Genomic DNA, 20,875 nt, shown 5'->3' on the forward strand with positions numbered 1-20,875 from the left:
AGAATGTATTCTATTAAAATATGCTTTAATCAGTTCTTGTTATCATGTGTAAAGATATTTACAACATTTGAACATTCAAAATGATGTATTGCACATTATTTTATATCATAATTATACAATCTGAATATCATTATTCCGGTTCAAACCTTTTTGATGTTATTGTAAAAAGTCATTTTAATCAACAAAGATATATAAAAATAATAGTTACAATGCTTATTACACTTACATTTATAACGTGTATTAACATACTGATTTGCTAGAAACCTCAGTGTAATAACATCAATGGTGATTCTATTTAAAAAAGAGCAGGTTAATATTGCTTCCTAGTTATTTCTTAGTTCACCATTGGTATCCATCATCAATGTTGCTTTCGTTAGTCAGAAAAGGGGTTTATTTTTAATTATGATTGATCACAGCAAAAATCTATGCCTTCCTTGACTTGCACCCCCATCCCCCTCTGTATTACATTTCAGAAATGGAAAGAACATACAAAATTACTTTCACTGTAAAAACTGTATGTTGGCTATTGCATTTCAACATGTGCAGTATACATCATTTAACATGTTAGATATGCCCGTGTTCAGAAGCAGAACACTTCTGAATACCAATTCCTGGGGGTCAATGACGGGGGAGGCTGTGCCCCTGCTTGTAGGCCTTTCTGGGCATTTGATGGGTTAGCGTGGATGCTGGCTATTGGGCTAATCCAGCAGCATCTTATGCTCTTTATGTATGAGAAATACATTTTCTCTCTTAAGCCAAAGCTTACTAAAATGTGAATCTAATTAAAAATTTATCTTCCAGAACTTAATAAATGGCTTCTGCCTTTCTATATAATGCTTTTTCGTCTGTTCTCTTCAATGTATGTAATTAATTAGTTCTGACATAATCCCAGATATTAACCAGTAATTTTAAGGGCAGCATAGATTAGGCAAGTACTGGGCAACAGAAATTAAGAGAAGAAGTACATAAATAGCTAGAGACAATATTTGGCTTAGTACCAACACTTCTTAGGATCATACCCAATCTACCTTTGATATGCACTCTGTCCATAATTAACCCTTTAAAAACCCTAGTTACTATCTCAACCTGCTACTTTGAACATTCAGTATTATAATTTAGGTATTCAAAATGTGTGAATTAGCAAGTGTTCAGCAATCCTATACAAAAAAATTGTTGGCACTGGAAAAGCTGTTTACTTAGGTTTTTGTTTTTATATTTCTTTTTTATATCCTACAGGCTGTGAACCAATTCCTGTAAAATATCTTCAGTGGAGTGATATAGAGTCCATTGTGGCTGTGGTCTTCTCCTGCCTGGGTATCCTGGTCACCATGTTTGTTACACTTATCTTTGCACTCTACAGGGACACCCCTGTTGTCAAATCATCAAGCCGGGAGCTTTGCTATATTATCCTTGCTGGAATATTCCTTGGCTATATCTGCCCCTTTACCCTTATAGCTAAGCCCACTGTCACGTCATGCTACCTCCAACGGCTCCTTGTGGGGCTTTCCTCTGCCATGTGTTACTCTGCCCTTGTGACCAAAACCAACCGCATTGCACGCATTCTGGCAGGGAGTAAGAAAAAAATTTGTACCCGTAAACCACGTTTCATGAGCGCTTGGGCTCAAGTAGTCATTGCCTCCATTTTGATCAGTGTACAGCTAACACTGGTAATTACCCTGATCATCATGGAACCTCCTATGCCCGTCCTTTCCTACCCTAGCATCAAGGAAGTCTTCCTGATCTGCAACACCAGCAACTTAGGTGTGGTTGCTCCAGTGGGCTACAATGGACTACTTATCATGAGTTGCACTTACTATGCCTTCAAGACTCGCAACGTGCCAGCAAATTTCAATGAAGCCAAGTACATTGCCTTCACTATGTACACTACTTGTATCATCTGGCTGGCCTTTGTGCCGATTTACTTTGGGAGCAACTACAAGATCATAACCACTTGCTTTGCGGTGAGCTTGAGTGTGACAGTAGCCTTGGGGTGCATGTTCACTCCCAAGATGTACATCATCATTGCCAAGCCTGAGAGGAATGTTCGCAGTGCCTTCACCACTTCTGATGTGGTGCGTATGCATGTCGGGGATGGAAAGGCACCTTGTAGGTCAAACACTTTCCTCAGCATATTCCGGAGGAAGAAGCCAGGCGCTGGAAACCCAAAGTAAGTATTTGGGTATCCATCAGTCTTTCTTTTTCCCGTTCCTTTTTCTCTTTCTGTTTTCAGTAGACCACACCATTTTCAACAATGTAATTTTCAACAATCCTGTAATTGTTTATTTATAATAAAGAAGAAAGAGAGCAGGGCTGAGGTGTTCCTCTCTGCTCGGTGTCAGGTACAATATGGCCTATGTAGCTTTGTATAATAACCTCACAATCCTACATACCAGATTCCCTTTTCCTGTTCTGTTTCCCTATCCACAGTCTTAGACACACAAAATTATGATCACTTTTTAAGCATGGTATGATGACAGTATTACAAAGAGTCAATTAATCTTAGTAAGTTTATTTTTGGAAGAATATTGCTTTTTTTCTCAGCCCTGGTGTATGCCTAGTAGCTTATGGGTCATTTATATGGAAATATGGGCCCCTCCCTAGTGAGCTGTGATTAGAGATGGGCACGAACCACATTACGAACTTCAAAAACCCACGAAATTGGTGATCGTGCGATCGTGATCCGGCGGTTCGTGATCGTCCACGGCCAATGAACCAGCGTTTGGGAGAGGCCTGGTTCGGTGCGTTCGGGCACAGTTCAGGAAGCCAGACAGTCAGGCGCCAGCAATCAATTCCCCTGGCAATGGAGCCGGGGGAATGCCTGAACTCTGTCTGCGCTCCTTCTGTCACCCTGGAAACCCGAATGGAAGCCCAGCTTACCTTGATCGGCAGGTCTTCCTTCCAACCACGGAGCTGTAAAGCGGTTACAAGTTGGGAGAAGACACCCAGGGGAGGGAGGGGGAAGGGGGTGTTCTGTAGCCATGGGCACTCCAATCTCATCCCTGCAAACCCTGATAGGCAGCTCTGACGGCCAAACACAGACCTCCTGCATTGCTCAATGGGACCTGTGCTTATAAATAAATAAACCGAACCGCGAACCGCTGGTTCATTACATTTTTTTGGTTCGTGCCCATGTCTAGCTGTGATACACCTAGACTTAAACTGATAAAGGCAAAGCTTTAAAAATGACTCCTGAAACCTAGATCTTGTGAGAGCTGTTTTGTATGACTAAACCCTTTCTATGAGTCCAATTTATGGCAGGTAAGGAACTGGAAAGATTGGTAACTACTACTCAGAATCTGTAATTTTCCGTCACTTGCCCTGTATGATGTGAATTGCATACAACCAGGGTCATTAGCCATTCTGTACTCTCCCTTCCAATTGCCCCACAAGTACTGTTATCTAGGAATACTATCAACATAAGTAATTGGTTGTATAATATGAACACCCCTCTGGCATCCAGATCCTTGAGTCAGTGAAACCCAAATATTTGAAATTATGCCAATGTCATCTTCATCAGTTATATCTCATCCCTTCAAACAGTGATCGCCACCTATGGATCTGGATACCAGGCTCATTGAAGCAATTGTATCTTTTTGATAAATGTATGAAAGAGCCATAGTTACATACAAATTAAACCTAGGGCTTGTGGGATGTGTTCAACAATACTCACTGATAATGAGTACCAGCACATTTTGGGGGACTCCTCCAAGTCCTGAGGAGGTGGGGATTGGTGGATTTAGGTGCAACATACTAGCCCTTTTTGTTACAAAAAAGCACTTGTTAAGCTAATGCCTTTTTTACACAGCTAGGTAAAAAAATCCAGTTAATTCCTCCACCCAGAAATATAATTACACGCAATACTGTACCAAAAATTAATCAGCAAAATTCGACTCTAGTAGCAGCTTATAGACCAACAAGATATTCAGGACATAAGCTAAATAAATTAAATTAATTCTGGAAAAAATAGCACCATCCAAAATGCCTGGTAATTCTGGAGTGGCAAACTCTATAAACTTTCCCACATATTATTAAAGTTTTACTTTTATGTTATATTTTAGTACAATAACTATGCATAAAAGTCCAACTTACACAATTGTTGGGATTTTTATGATAATTAACCAGAGGGGACCTCAAGGAATCATAGGTGAAGGGAAAGCCCATTTCTTCCATTGGCCCTCCCACTTCCCCCCCCTTTTCCCCCTTCCAGTCCTCCCCGGGTGACCTCTGAATTTGAGACAATACTTGACCATTGAATGATCCCAAAACAAAATAAAAATGTTATTCAGCACAAGTTCATGTCTCCCAGTAGCCTCTGCTTTGTGATTTAGCATTGAACTGCACTGCTTTTTCAAGCATTTCTTACTTCTCAGAAAAATGTCACCCATAGAAAAAAAAGTTATAGAAATTTTGTAGACTTGGGAGACTTTGATGGGAAATTATTTTTGTGTCTTTCTTTTTTGCGGGAAAAAAGCATGAAAGTGGGGGCAGATAATATCTGGGATATATACTTTCCAATCAAATCTAAATATACTTTTCTGCTTTAACAACATAAATTGCAGCATGTAACTCAGTTAGCATATAAAATTGTATTAACTGGCTTTTCCATGGAATTTAAAAGTATAATTGCCATAGTTTTCCACAAGCAAAACTGCAAATATACCCAATCCTAAAGCAAAAGATAGTTGCAAATTGCTATCTTAACACAATTTAATCATTCCAAAATTCTAAAATGCCCATTTTATATGATTTTTTATGCTCCCAAATTTCCCAATTTTTCCACTCAATTTTTTTAGCACTTCCCCAAAATGTCCCAATATTTCCTATGAAAAAAATGAGGGGAAATCCTGTAAGAAGATGAAGACTAATGACATTTTTACTCAGGTTTCAGAGGAAGACAAACTAAAGAGTTAGAAAGATAGAGAGGTAAGGGATCTGTTAACCCTTTGCTTTTTACTGCCCTGGCACTATCCATTGATGTGTAGAATGCTATCCTCAGGGACTTCCTCCTCGTGATACCTCATCTTCCTCTCTTTGTCACACTCTCCATCTTTCTTCTTGCACTATGGAAGCAAGACCTCCTCCCACCATCCATTGGCATCTTTAGTCTATATCGCTAGATAGGAATCTCTTTCTCGTCTTTCCTATCATGTATGGAGTTCACACAATAAACAATTCTTATTTCTTTTCTAAAGCTTAACCAAGGCTCTAAGGTTGTTTCTCTCTCCCATGCACACTCACAACACAAGTTCCTACATCCCATGTTTCTCTGCTTACTATCCACTCTGCTAACAGTAGCAGGTTATAAAATGTTCTGTACATAGTAGACAACTCCCATTGTGGAAATGTAGTTCACTTCCACAGAGCTTTCTGAGCTTACTGGATTTCAATTTGTCAGTTGCTCTAACTGATCATTATTTAACAAGCTAGTTGCAGGATATAACTGGAAGAGGAGAAGATGGAGATGGGGGAAGTAGGGACCTATGGGTGGGTCATGATTGGCATCCCCTGTGTGATGAAATCACTTCCAGTGAGATCCAGAAGTGACATTATTATATAGGAGGAGGTAACATTCTAACATTCACTCCAAACTCTATAGTTTAACCATAGAGTATTGGATGAATGCTAGTGCATTACTCAAAGTAATGACACTTCTTCTGGATTGTGCTGGAAGTAATGTCATCATGCCTGAGATACTGATCACATACCCCCAATTTTGCCCTTCATTTTCCTCTTTCCACCTAGCTCAGCAGCAACCAGCAGAGGCAGTGGAGGGTAGGAATTCTCCTGCTGCCATTGGGCAGCTGTCAGTTGTAAAGGGGGCACTGTTTTTAGACAAGGGAGGTTCTGTCCTTCCATTATGCTTCTCTTGTTACTGCCCCCTCATCTACAGCTAATTTCCCAACTCATTCACCACCACAACTTCTTCTCTATGTCTATCTTGGTGAGTCGAGGACAGAAACTTGTATGGAGAAGAAGCCTAGTTCTTTTTTTCATTATCATATGAAGAACAAACTCCCATCATCTTATATACCTAGTCCTGTCCTAGACTAGAAGTGAGTACAAACAGGAAAAAAAACAAACACGATGTTTGTTGTTTATTGCCATCCACGAACAACCACAAACATGACCCTGTTCACGAACATGTTCATGGTTGGCTGTTTGTGGGAGGGAGGGGGGAGACTTGGAAGGGAAGAAAGTTCCCTGCACCATTTGCAAACAGCATGGGGAACCTCCTTCCCTTCAAAGTCTCCCTCCTTCCAGCCAGCTGGAGGGAGGGAGGGGAGACTCTGAAGGGAAGAAGGTTCCCCATGCCTTTTGTAAACAGTGTGCGGAACCTCCTTCCCTTCAAAGTCTCCCTCCTTCCAGCTGGCTAAAGAGAGGGGGAGGAGACTCTGAGGGGAAGAAGGTTCCCCATGCCATTTGCAAACAGCATGGGGAACTTCCTTCCCTTCAAAGTCTCCCTCCTTCCAGCTGGCTAGAGGGAGGGAGGGGAGACTCTGAAGGGAAGAAGGTTCCCCATGCCTTTTGCCCTTCCCTTCAAAGTCTCCCTCCTTCCAGCCGGCTGGAGGGAGGGGGGGGACTTTGTCAAGAAACCCCTGACAAGTGGCTGAGTCAGGGGTGAAGTGCCCTTCTCCCTGCATTTCACCCCGGCAGGCTGCACTCAGCCACTTGTCAGGGGTTTCCCTGACAAGCAGCTGAGTGGGGGATTTAAATGTCCCTCTTCCTGCACTGCGCAGCTGCAGGGAGATGGAAATTTAAACCGCGGCAGGCTGCACTCAGCCACTTGTCAGGGAAACCCCTGACAAGTGGCTGAGTTGGGGGTGAAGTGCCCCTGGGCTTAGATTGGGGTTTCCAGGGCAACAGGAGTTCAGACAGAGTTCAGAAAGTCCGTACCTACTGTTGCAAGGGAATTGATTGAAAGGAGGCAGACTGTCTGGCTTGACGAATGGCTGATGAATGCCACGAAAAGGGCTTGGAACGAACACATGTTCGTTGGGAATGGGGCCTCATGAACAGCTTGCTCACGAACAGCTGATCAGGCTGTTCTTGCCTTTTTTTGTTCGTATTGCTGTTCGTGCCTACCTTTATCCTAGACTCACCAAGGAATGACTAAACCCTGCCACAAAATAAATATTTCTTGCTCCACTCCAATAGACAGCCTTCTTCCTTCCAGTCATAAAGCCAGTTTTTGAATTTGGTGTAGAAGAAATAGTCAAGCAATTTCTAGTCCCTGCAACCATTTTCTTCCCTTCTGATGTTTGGCATTTTCCATGTGACACCCCAGAGCAATGAAAAAGCGAATGTTTAGAACTGGCTATTAACTAGTTCTAAATACATAGAACTATATAATAGCTATATAGGAGTTTCTTGAATATACTATTAGAGCACTCTTTTGCAGAGTTACTCCAATCTAAGACCATTGGTTTCAATAGGCTTAAACTAGAGTATCTCTGCATATGATTGCAATGATAGTCACAACTGTGTTGCACAATGGCCTGGATATTTTCTTTCCAAAACAATTTTATGTAATTTGTTGAGATGATGGTCATAAATCTCACTTGATTTTTACAGTCAGTTACAGGCTGAGATGTAGGGACTCCTGGAGAGTTGTATTTTTGTCTCTTGTAATCTTGAACAACCACTTTTTTTTCTCTTTTCCTGTTCAGCTTAGCAGAAATTTCATATCAAGTAAACTCAGAGCCTATTCTAACATTTTGAAACGGAGTAGAATTAGACCTACAATTGAGGAATACTATTCATGTAGTGTACAGTAACTTCACACTATATATTGTGCAGTCACCGCCAAGTACACATTAGAAGAACATGTTTCCCTTCTTTAGAATTTCCAAATGAACATCTGTCTGAACTCTGTCAAAATTGGTGCCGAACTGAAAGTGTTTTCAAGTGATTTTCTTTCTCTCATTTCTAATATTTGTGTTTCTCCTTTTGGCTGTTCTCTCCATAGGAAGTATGAAATAATAAAGGACAAAAGATCTCATTGTATTTTTATGGTGTCCTGGAACTAAAGGCCAAGTAGCTTGTTAATATGACTTCTGTATTTTGGATTCATTCAGGTTGTTTGTGTCTTTAACACATAAAAAACAAATTCAGTACTGTGCCAGCTTCCTAATAGGCAATTACTGCATCCTTAGTAATAAGACAGATTTGATTGCAGAGAAGGGCTATGCTATGCTATTATTATTATACCAAACAAAAGCATGCTGCTGTTATCCCAAAAGGTCATTTCGGCTGTAAGTTACAGATTGAGCAGTCCTTAACAATTTGCATTTCTTGAACTGATAACATTGGAAGAACTCAGCAATCACCTATAAGGCAGAACTTGCTATACCTTAAGAATCTCCTCAGCTTTTTGTTAGGAAAAGTCTGCATCTTCTCTAATCAGTTTATTTTGTCTTCAGTTATAAAACTATCCAAATAATAAAACTTATCTTCCTGCCATTTCATTCTATGGTCTCTGGTGAGCTTAAAAGGTACTCAGCCTGTATCTGGTTCCTAATGAAATAAGTAAGGAAAATGGCAGCACAGTTAAGTGGTGTCGGATCATGAATTCAACATGAGAGGTTTCATTGTGGCTCAACAGCCCCACTGGTGTATGAGCATTGCCCCTTCTTGCCCTCTGGGGTGTCTGGGGCTCACCAGCAGCAGTCCAAGTCTCTGCCTAGCATATGCCACCCATGTGGTGACCTCCAACCCTCAGAGAGGCCTTTGTGGGAATTGCCTCTGGGAAAGGCTAAGACTCCACACTCCCCTGTGCAGGCTTACCACTCTGAGCCCTGCCTTGCATTGCAAAAACAGTACCAACAGTACAAGATTTCCTCTTTTAAAAAATGAATTTAAGCTTTTTTTACTTTTACAAACAAAATTATTTTCCAGAGCTCAATACAAGTGTACCTAGGTGGCTGTCTATGTAGGCCAAAGCCATCATAGCTAAAAGTAAACTTCAGATTCAAAGGTGGTTTGCCACTGGATGCCAGTTGTAATGCAAGAAGAACAGCAGGGCAAGCGATTGCTTTCATCCCCTGCATGTGGATTTCTCAGAAACATCTGACTAGCCATCACAGAACACAAGAAGGATGCTGGATTAGATGGTCTAGTAGTACATTGGGGTGTCTCTGTTATTTATTTTCCTTTCCAGTTTTATTTAGAATGTTATAACTTTGCCAACATTTTTAAATGCTTCAAAACAAAAAAAATGGAACATATAGAACATTCATATAAAACCTTCAAATAATTAAAATTTAAAGTGCAATCAACTTATAATCATAAGCAACAGAGCAAATAAGGCCCAAATATCAGACAAGATGTACAGAAACAATGAAATCCTTAATAAACAACAACTATCCATCCAAATGTCTGGAGAACAGTTTCCACTTGTCCCCAACTATCAATTTGTGAGGGCCAAAAGGAAACAGCAAAAGGAAGAACATTCCATAGTGTTGCAGTAATTATTGAAAAGAGCCTTCTAATGGTATTCTGAGCAGGGTGTACTACAGGTTTTAAAAAGCAGCATGTTCACACAGAAGTAGATTTTAATCAGATATCCTGGACTGAAAATATTTAAGGCTTCAACATCAAAACCAGCATCTTGAATTGTGCTCAGAAACAGAGAGATGACCAAAGAAGTTTATGAAGTATGGATGCAAGGGACTCCCTCCTGTTTGTGCCCACTAGCTTTTACAACTTAGAATTCTTAAGGCAAACATACAACTGTACTACTGAAGCTTGAGCATGGGTGAGTAACTCTTCTTTGGCCATCATCATACCTGGGTGAACACATTGTTTGTATTCATCGTCATGTCTTCTGTGCAGTCCCACATGGGAACTGTGCATGTGCAGGCCAGCTGCAGGCATTCTAAATCTCCTAAAGGCATGAGACTTTTGCCTAGCCTTTTCACAAGCTTTTCCCTCAGGCACCACTATAAAAGGCAGGTTGAGCGGCTCCCTCCTTCAGTTCTTCTTTTGCCACCACTGAAGAAGGATGTATCTTCTCTCTACTCCTTGGTTCCATAACTATGTATGTGAGTTAAGGCCTTTGGTTCCTTGGCATTGAAGGCCCTCTTCAGGAAGTGTTCCCATTGTTGGACAAAGATGGCCCAATCAGATGAGCACAACAAATGCCTTCTTTGTCTGGGTGAGGGCCATGACACCTTGCAGTGTGCAGTCTGAAAGCAATTCATGCCCAAAGCGCACTATGAAAGGGTGTCATGACTTAAAGCAACTCTTTGGGAGTCAGCCTTGAGGGGCTCTACCAACTCTGATCATAATGCCACAGATTAAGAACCACAGTGCCCAGAATGGGCATCAGTTCCTCCAGCATGTTCAACAGCTAACACAGCTCAGAAGGACCAATCAGTTCCAGCTGTGCCTTCATCAGTTCCACCTTGGTGCCAGTCAGAACGGCCTGCAAAATAGGCTAAGCTCAAGTCAAAACATGCTGATAAGCCATTGACTTCTAAATCACACAAGAGGAAGAAATCCTCTTCTTCAGTTCTGACCACTTCGGTAGCATTGAGCCCATCCAAGTTTCTGAAAATTCCATCCTCAACTCACAGATGTTGTTCCACTTCAGTCCCATTTCTCTCAGAGGGTGAGATTCCAGAAGTCATAGAACTGTTTACAGCCATTTCTTCATGGCCACCAACACCAAGATGGCCTGTGGAAAGACAGATGTTCCTCGGTTTCATCTGCAAATGACAATCGCTCGGAACTGGCTCCTCACCATAGACACTATTGGTTCCATTATTCTGTGTATGGTTTCCTGTGCCGTTACTATGCTCACGGGTTTGAAGGCTTGCCGGGTATATACCCCCCATTACTTCTTCCATAAAGAAGACCCTTATGTTTCAGTTCATCCAAAAGGTAAAACTAAACCTACATCAGTTCTGGCAATGGTTCCAGAAGGTAACACTGATCCAGAACTGATGTTGAACCACACTATGCAGTCTGATGATGATTCCAATGTTGGATTGGATTTTGTATCAGAACCTTCTTCACCAGAATTCCTTACTGAGGATTCTGCTGTGTTCCCGAGTAAAGATCTCCACTTCTACATCAAGCAGGTTGTTTGGATGGCGAGATCTCTGGACGTTAAGGTGACCTGCTCTGCTCTGACCTCTTCGGATCCAGTCTACAAGGTGCTACACTCAGAAGCAGCCGGACCGGTGGCATTTCCAATCATGTAAGGCATGTTTGATGTGACCAGAGATGTATTGTCCAGACTCACTTCAAGTCCAGTGACATCAAAAACGCAGGATTATATGTATAAGACTAAACAAGAAGGGTCAGGTTTTCTGTTTACTCACCTTTCTGCCAATTCTGTTCTTATCAAAACCCTCCAAGAGAAGGGCCTTCAAAAAAAGGACAGGCCATTCAGCTCCGATCAATAAAGAGGGCAGGAAACTAGACATGCTGGTAGAAAGGTTTATGCTTCTGCAGCCTTACCCTTTAGGATTGGTAACTAAGAGGCCATCATGGCCTGCTACCAGCTTTTCTTATGGGAAAAGATAGACCTATACTTGAGCCTAATCCCTGATGATAAACAAAGGCTTACAGAAATTTTGCAAGAACTTCAAGGCTTCTTTAAGCTTTAAGTATATCGGTTTCACTCTATTACTTAAGCTTAATGGTTTCGAAGATACTTATCAATTCTTAAGGTTTCTTTACATAGGTTTAGTCACACAGGATAGGTTTAGTCACACAGATTATATATAATTTTCTCTCTCGGGCGCACACACACCTTGCCTATCTAAAGCAGAATGCCTCTTTTTCTCTCTGCTCAGTAACTAAAAACTGCAGTTCACTCCACCCCTAGAGCACTGCTACTGTCCAATCAGATTTCACTCCAATCACACTTCTCAACTGCACCCATACTGTCAGTCATCAACCAATCATCTCACTCACCCCTCTCTTTCACTCCCACTGTTCATTCGTATCACACCAAGTATTTAAAGAAACACAAACACACTTAAAATCATTACACTCTCCAAACAACAAATTAATACAGACATATCGAAGATTGCTCTTCGAGAGCTATGGCCTCCATAATTGTCATATGTAGGCATGAGTGCCTTTATGGGGGCAGTCTAGCCCTTGCCTTCCCTACTCCAGAAAGGAGAGGGAAATTTCTCCTTACTCTGAACAAGGTCTTTTCATACAGGTACCAAAGTGCCAAACAAATTCAAAGATTGCTAGATTTTATAGCCTCTCTGACTCTGATAGTTCCATTAGACAGGCTGAGGCATTGTCCCCTGCAAAGCTGGTTTGTCAGTGTTCCACCCAGGGCTCATTTTGAGGGGGAACGTGTGGGATTGCAGTTCTGGCAGTTCTCCAAAGAGGTCACATGTCAGGTGGCCCCGCCCGGATTGGGGCCAAAACGGCCCAGATCAGGCCACCTCTGACGGGTGGTAGATCACTCTCTTGTTCAACAGCGGCCCAATCCTGACCATTTTGGGCCCCTTTTCGGCCATTTTCAGCCCCTTTTTGCCATTTTGGGCTCACTTTCGGCCCTGAATGGCCAGGATTGGGTCCAAAGCAGCCAGGATAGGTGATGTCAGGGAGTGTGGCATATGCAAATCAGTTATGCTAATGACACATTTCTGGTGATGTCAAGGGGCATGGCATATGTTAATGAGTTATGCTAATATGTTATGCTAATGAGTTCCTCCAGCTCTTTTTCTACAAAATGACCCCTGGTTCCACCCACAGCGTCAGAATCCATACAAGCGGTTCTCCGTCCTGAGACTCATTCACAGGTCCCTAATGTGGTGGAACAACACATAGAAACTCTTAGTGGGGAACCCCCTTCAGCTCCTCTCCAGTTCACACTATTCCAAATGGCACAGGGTAGAATCTACCAATTTCCCGTAAAACCACACCTGCTACAGGACAATATGCTTCTCCACCACAACCTGGGCACTCTGAAACTGACAGCCTGGTTTGAATCTCCCTGGAATGATTTTTTCTCTCCAGTCCAAATGGTCCTGTTGGAGGCTAGGAAACCATCCAACAGGAAATCATACCTAGGAAAATGGAAAATACTTTCTCTTTGGGACACAAACAACAACTTGAACCCTCTCTCTGCCTCATTGCCGTCTGCTTTGCACTATTTGGTCCAGCTAAAGGACCACGATTTGGCTTATTCCTCCATTAAACTTAGCGGCCATTTTGGCCTACCATGACAGCATAAACGGGAAATAGCTCTTTGCCCAGCCAGAATGCAAATCCTTCTTCAGAGGTTTAGAAAACCTATATCCTACAGCATCCAGGCTAATTCCCCAGTGGACTCTCTCCTTAGTTCTTGCTTCAATCATGCATAAACCTTTCAAGCCCCTAGCTACCTGCTCTCTTAAGGTTCTGACAGCTAAAACAGCCTTTCTGGAGGCCATAACCTCAACTTAGGAGGGTGAGTGAATTGCAAATCATGAGCTATGACCCTCCTTTCATTAAAATATTCGCAGATAAGTTTGTCTTCCATCCGAGCCTCCCCTTTGTTTCTGCTTTTTACTTAAATCAGGACATTGTCTTGCCGGTAGTTTTCCCTACACCTATGACTGACATAGAAAGACTTTTACACACCCTTGATTTTAAACATATTTTTTGCTTCTACTTGGACAGGACATGACAGCTCCTTTCCAAAAAGACCCAAATCTCTTAATCCTTAATGAGCATCCATCTAGTGGAATTCTGTAAAGTGGCCACCTGATCTACGCTATCCACATTTATCAAGCATTATGTCATTGACATAGACTTCAGAAGGGACACAGCTGTGAGTAAAGCTGTCCTGAAGAGTCTCTTCCAGTAAAGAGCTTCACGCCCACCTCCTGGGTAAGTTCTGGGTAAGTCCTGCTAATGTCCCATGTGGGACTGCACAGAAGTCACAACGATGAAAACAGGGTTGCACTTGCCTGTAACTGTTGTTCATTGAGTGGTCTTCTGTGCAGGCACACATCCCTCCCTCCTTCTCCACCATGTGCTCTTTTTCTTACCTTCCTTCTACACTGGCAGCTTAAAGAAATGAGGGAGGGAACTGCTCGCCCTGCCTTTTATAGCTACACCTGGGGAGGGGGGGAGCATGTGAAAAAGCTAGGCAAGTGTTGCATGCCTTTAAGAGTTTTGGAATGTCCGTGGCTGGCCTGCACATATGCAGTTCCCATGTGGGACTGCACAGACACCACTCAATGAACAACAGTTACAGGTAAGTGCAACCCTGTTCTATTAAAACTTTTTGAAGTTTACAGGTCTGTTATATTTTTCAGAGAAATTTTGCTGTGGTGGGAACTAAATGTATATACAGATGGAAACTATCATGATGATTCAGTTGATAAGAACATCGGGGCTTCTTATACTTCACTGACATCACTGTATCTTTTCCATATGTTGAAGGACTACTGAAAAGTATAATAACTTTTAGCAGAAAAAGCTGTCGTACTTCTTTGTGGCCAAACTACAAATGGTGTTAAAGATCTATGATTGACCAGATGTATAATTTATCTGGAGATAATAACAATTGGGGCCATGGCCCAAAAGTGGAAGGGGTAATGTTTTGTTATTTACCCTCTTGCAAATGCTCTCCACTTCCCAGGAGAAAAAGTAGGCAGATAGCAGTAGGTGGTAAAATTCTCCTTGCCATATGGCAGGATAGTACACATCTCCAAAGCAGATTAGGATAAGACAACTCGATTTTGAATATTTAGATTAATTGTGAAGACTGTGTCATCTTCATATGAACTTGGTATATTGCATCATCAATAGAATGTACACTTTTGATGCTAAGAGATCATGATAGAAATGGCACTTTGCAGAGCCATATAATATAACACTGATAATCCACTTACATTTTGGAAATTACTAAAAAAAAAAAATAGTAAGATTTTCCTTTGCAAAAGCCCACTGTCATATGAGGTGATCCAGGAATAAAATATCATCATTTATGGCCTGCATTCTATTTTTCACTTAATTAAAATTTGATTTCTCTGTACATGTTACTAAACCAGCTGGCAAGTTCTGCTGAAAACCACAAAAGAATGAAGCAATCAGGAGAAGAGACTTACTAAAGAGAAAGATCTCTCTCTCTCTCTCTAAAAGGGATATGTGACCAGGTTGCTTAATATATGATGAGATCACTGAGTCAGGTCTCATGAACTACTGTGCTGTGTCCTGCATATCCATAAACATGGTGGGGAAATGCCAAGCAATTTCTGGGACAGGCCAATATGTGTTTCATCATGCAGCTCTGAATTGCAATCTAGTCTCCCCCATTAAAGCCAATAAAATGAGCTTTCCCTTAACACTGGTATTATTTACACTTTACATATTGAACCATTGATTCTATATTCAGGAATGATAGTAAATAGTAAAGCATACAGTCAGGAATTCATACATTTGAAACAAGGGTATATGCTGATTATGTGTTCTGTTAACATCAGTCAGTAAGTAAAGCAATTCCATTTGTAAACAATCCCTTAGCTGGCAACCCCAGGATATTGGGGGGGGGGGGAGATTTCCCAAAACAGCATCCCATAATGTTACATCACTTCTGGTTGCATAATCAAAAGTGACATCATTGCATTATGGGATGCTCTAAGATTTCCCCTAAACTCTATGATAAAACAAGTGTCATCACTTCCTACTATGCAGCCAAAATTGACATCGTGATGTTGTGGGATGCCACTTCAGCCGCCTCCTTTTCCCACACCACCACCCCATCAAGTACCCAATGTTTTATCTTGGATAAAATGTCATCAGGGGGGATGCATGAAATGCCAGGCAGGGGGAATTGGATAAAATCACCAGTTCCATATTGCACAAACAAAAGCTTGCTTCACTGACCTTCCTTTGCTGGTAGAAGAGGGAACCATTTCACCCCATTTCCCCTTCTTAGTATAGAGTAAGTGACTATCAACTAAGTACTTGACATAATACTGGGATCTACCTGGTGTCATTTTGTTTAACGTAAAAAGCCACCACATTGGACCCTGATTCATATTGGGGCACTCGTTCAAGAGTCATAGCTTCCTGCACCATTTGCAGTTATTAGATCTAGAGGATGAAGGAATTCCTCCCTTTGCCAGACTTTTTTTGTTCCTGGGGCAAAGTCAGTTTTGAATGTGAAACAGTGCTAGGGAAACCATTCTGCTCTGCATTGTAATCCCAATCAGAACTCAGCTTAGTATAGCTTCTGTTTATCTTTTTGAAATGTTGGGCAAATCTGTTCGTAGTTTCCTAGTGTCACATCTAGTTTGCCTTTTGGACTATGATCTGATGGATTTGAAAAAGTGCACTCCTCATAATATATTAGAATAGGAAATACACAACTACCACAATGTTTCCTGTACTTTGAGATTGCAATCATCCTTATTTATTAAAAAAAACCCTACGAAATGTTTGTTGTCTTTTTTATTAGATAGTAGATCTACTTGGTGATATTGGTGGTTTTAAAGTTATATTTTTGTTCAACTTTTAAGAGCAATGATCTCTGCAGAATTGCTGTAGATTTTTCATTTTAGCTATAGAGTAGACTGAGCATGTGCTATTTCATTTCTATGATCAATCCGCTCTCACCAACAGATCCCCCTCACTTTGCCTTTGCCAAGTTTAAAAGCAGTTAGTATGCAGCTTGTAAATTTTTGAAGGAGAAAGCTGCTTGGAAAATAGTCATCTGCTTGATATGCAGAATTAGTTACACAGTGTTGTGAATTATTGCCCCATTGCTTTAATTAAAAGCATCTGCATATTTATAATGTTTAAAAGATCTCATGGTATTATTTATCTCTTTTTCAGTGACCATCTGCCATAAAAATTTAAATGAAGAAGTCTAGTGTCATATGAACAGTAAGCAGTACTCTGAGACTAGCCCTCTGAGTCCAAGGGACCTCATATGTGTTTTACTGGAACAGATGTCTCTATGCCACGTGGCCAACATTTTAGAGACGGGGGGGAGGGATTTCAAAAGCATTTTTGTGGTACAGCCATGCAGTTTACAAAAAAACCTACTGCCTACTGCAAGCCCTGTAGGTGAACCTATGCAACACTTTGGAGAGCCAGTTTGGTGTAGTGGTTAAAAGCATGGGACTCTAATCTGGAGAGCCAGGTTTGATTCCCCACTCCTCTGCTTGAAGCTGGGTCAGTCACAGCTTCTAGAAGCTCTCTTAGCCCCACTCACCTCACAGGGTGATTGTGGTGGGGATAATAATGACATACTTTGTAAACCGCTCTGAGTGGGCATTAAGTTGTCCTGAAGGGTGGTATGTAAATCGAATGTTGTTGTTATCCCAAATATAATTTTTTAATTTATACAGCAAAAGAAGATAGAAACAAACATGGAGTTATGTGCACTCTTATATATAATCACTAGATTCTCTAACAACATTTTTTCATGACATTATGGCTTGTATCCAGAGTAACAGTGCAAGGACTTCTGCCTGTGGAGTGTAGACTTCCTACTTCACCCATCCTGCGGCAGCCCAAAATGGCCATTGAAATAAAATGTTCCTTTTGGGTAGGCATTTTAGACTCTGGGGGAAGGGGAGATTGTGCTCTGTGGAAACATTAGTCTGGATCCAACCCTTTATTTCATAATTCTATGACAACAAACATAATGAGTCTCAATATTTAAATAGGAAGTGGGGTAGATGCACAATTATATATATAAGAAGGTTTGTAAATATACAAAATGTTCCTTGTTTACAGAGTGTATTTGTTTATACACAAATGTATAATTGTACAAACCTATCACCTTGCCAAAAATCTATCACACTTTCGGCATAAAATATCAGGAATAAAATACATGCCAGTTACAATTTAATTTTCTGCTTGACTAGATCACATATTACTTTTCTAAAGTACCCTTTTTATTGGGACATTTGTAAATATTATTTATTTCATTTCCTTTGGGTTGTAGGAAGAAAGTCATGACAGTTCATACTATTTTCTTATTCTAGACTGACATGCAGAAATATAGTTCTTTAATAGAGAATTGCACATAGACAACCAGTGGTAGGTAATTAGGAAATTTTAGACTCTGGACTAAATTGTATTACGGAGGTGCCCCCACTTACTGCAAAGCTACAGCCTGCTCTTTAGGCTCCCTTGTTGAGTTCATGAGATAGGGGCCCAAGTTCTGGCCCTAGGTTCAGTTCTGACAGTACCACTACAGACATTTTTTTTGTCTATATCCAGCCTTCAGCTTACTACAATGGAAAGCAAATTTATATTTATCACTGGCTCTCTGCTTGAGAAATTTTTCTATTTATGTTGATATCAAACAGGAAAAGTCTTCTTGTTCAAGCTACTGATCATTTGAATAAAAGCTTTTCCTTGTATGGAAGTCTTTCTGGCTGGCAGAACTTGCACTGGTATCTTACTTAAGTAAAAACTGCCATAGAAAGAGGTTGTTTGCTTTGTAATGAAAAATAAGCCATGTTTTTCCTACAGAATAAACAGAATAGAAGTGCAAGGGGCATGAAATTATGTTTTCTAAATGTTTGTTCCCAGATGTTGAATGTTTCATTTCTGCCCTTAAGAGATTGCTGCACGTACTTTCCTCAAAACAAACATAGATGTGTCATAGTTCATGAATATGTATAATCATTACAATAAATAACATACAAAGGAGACTTGTGTTATATATCTTTGGATTGCTTAAGGCTTCCTGTGTCTTGCACAGATACTTATGTTCATGAATAGAGCTTCTTTGAAAAGTAAAGTGTCCCAGCCTTATTCCCAGAAAGAATGCCTTCCTTCTTTCTGCATTTGCCATAAATATTTGTTCAACAGAGAGATGTTTGTGTGGTAATATGTATATAGTCTGCTTCTGCAAGACCCATACTCGAAGTACTTGTGATATTGACATATTATGAAGACATTGCATGAACATACACAAATGCAAACCTACAAGACATTGTTTCTTAACATTTAATTCACTTCCGCACACCTAAAATGCAACCTAAAAATTAGGACATAGAAACAGAACTCCAGACAAGGCAACTTTATTTAGCTACTTATACGATATACAGATATGCCTACGATATACAGATCTCACATTCAACGAGACTTTTATGGCTGATGGTCATCAGCAAACTTTTAATGCTGGATCCAATTCCTAATTCTGTATACCAATTTTAAGGGCCTAGGAGAGAAATCTAGCTCTAGGATTTTATCCCCAATACAGCTTGAGTAGTATAAGACAAGTCTTCTCCAGTGGCTGTAAGAAGCCATTGCAAGTAGTGAGAAGGCAACTGCCTAAAATCCTAGATGCACCCACTTACCCCCAAAAGTTCTGGATGCCCCTCCAAAATTTATAGATCATCCCCTTGATGACTATATGGGCCCCTTTGAAGGAGCAAGTTGCCTGAGCTAGGTTTTAAAACAATAGTATATGTGATCATAGAGCTGTTTGTCCAGCACCCACTATACACTCAAGATGTAAATTAACATTTCATATGTACCAGTTCCAGAGTGGCATCACAAACCCCATGATGAGGTAAGCTTTTTCACATCTGGTGATCCCAAATGTAAATAGAATTTTACCACACACATGAATAGCTGCCATTTAATCATACTGGGGGGAAATGGCATACCATTGTGGAGAGAGATCCAGAGGAGTTAGCGTGTTAGTCTGTAGTAGCAAAATAGAAAAGAGTCCAGTAGCACCTTTAAGACTAACCAACTTATTTGTAGCATAAGCTTTCGAGAGCCACAGTTCTCTTCATCAGATGCATGGAGCTCCATGCATCTGACGAAGAGAACTGTGGTTCTCGAAAGCTTATGCTACAGTAAAGTTGGTTAGTCTTAAAGGCGCTTCTGGACTCTTTTCCATTGTGAAGAGGGCACTATTACTGTCCCAATCTCCTGCTGAGTGATACTCAAAATGGGGCATAAGGTGTCTTTGTATTGAAATTAATTTTACACCCTTTGGGGAATCCTGAAATATACACTCATGCATCACCTAATAAGCATTGCATAAATTGGATTATGTAAGGCATGTATATGACATTGGGCATGGCATTTGGTGAGACTTACATTTACTCTCTTTCTGGAGGAGAAGTACTATTTTAATAGTTAGCTTACACTAGGCTTTTTTCCTATACTTTTTCTGTAAAAGTTTGCAATTTTTAAAATGAGATGTAGGGAGAGACTTTTTTGTCCATTGAAACAAAACCTTATATAGTCCTCAAACAAGCTTGTAAACATCTGGAGACAAATTTCTTACAGTAGTTACTGTATACCATTTTCAATGTTTTGTGCCAAGCCTAGCATAAAAACACATAGTTGACATAATTTTTGGAAAAAATGAGTTTTAAGAAGTTTTAACTTTTCTTATGAGTGTGCTATTAATCAGAAACATTGACATTTCTTCTTTGATAGAAGAAATCATAACAACAGCTAAACTTCAAACAACCATTTATTCTGAAGATCTTGTCATTGTTTGGAGAGGTTTTTGATAGTAATTGAAAGACTAAGGTGGATGCACTGGATGCATTGAAACTACCGCATAACATGTGATGTGATGTGCATGTTTGAAATCATGTTAAATATCATTCATACTAAGATTCCTTTGTTTTGAGCAAAATGCAATCTGATTGCTGTACGTAATGATTATTTAGTTGTGAGTAGAATTTGCAGTATTTGTTTTGCATTTGTTTTCTTCCTCTTAAAGCAAAACTCCTTCCTTCCTTCCTTCCTTCCTTCCTTCCTTCCTTCCTTCCTTCCTTCCTTCCTTCCTTCCTTCCTTCCTTCCTACAAAATTCTGTGTGATAGTAGTTCTGGATCAGTCCTTACTGAAGCCGACAAACAAGAAGAAATAAATTTGCTGGACCACTCTGTTTCCAAAACATAGAGCCAAGCTTTCTACATA

General features: G+C 40.6%; 1 protein-coding gene across 3 annotated transcripts in view; it reads left to right on the plus strand.

Annotated features, from left to right (window-relative positions):
* The window catches only part of GRM1 (glutamate metabotropic receptor 1), a 308,061-nt gene that overhangs the window by 278,562 nt on the left and 8,624 nt on the right, over positions 1–20,875 (plus strand). For 2 of the 3 annotated variants that reach the window (XM_054977650.1, XM_054977658.1), the window contains exon 7: positions 1,237–2,167. In XM_054977650.1, coding sequence (XP_054833625.1) covers positions 1,237–2,167 — 931 coding nt within the window. Of the gene's footprint in view, positions 1–1,236; positions 2,168–6,878; positions 6,891–12,253; positions 12,281–20,875 lie in introns of all 3 variants that reach the window. The other variant, XM_054977668.1, reaches the window with a different exon arrangement.

The sequence above is a fragment of the Eublepharis macularius genome, chromosome 1, assembly GCF_028583425.1.
Source record: "Eublepharis macularius isolate TG4126 chromosome 1, MPM_Emac_v1.0, whole genome shotgun sequence".
Classification (NCBI taxonomy): domain Eukaryota; kingdom Metazoa; phylum Chordata; class Lepidosauria; order Squamata; family Eublepharidae; genus Eublepharis; species Eublepharis macularius.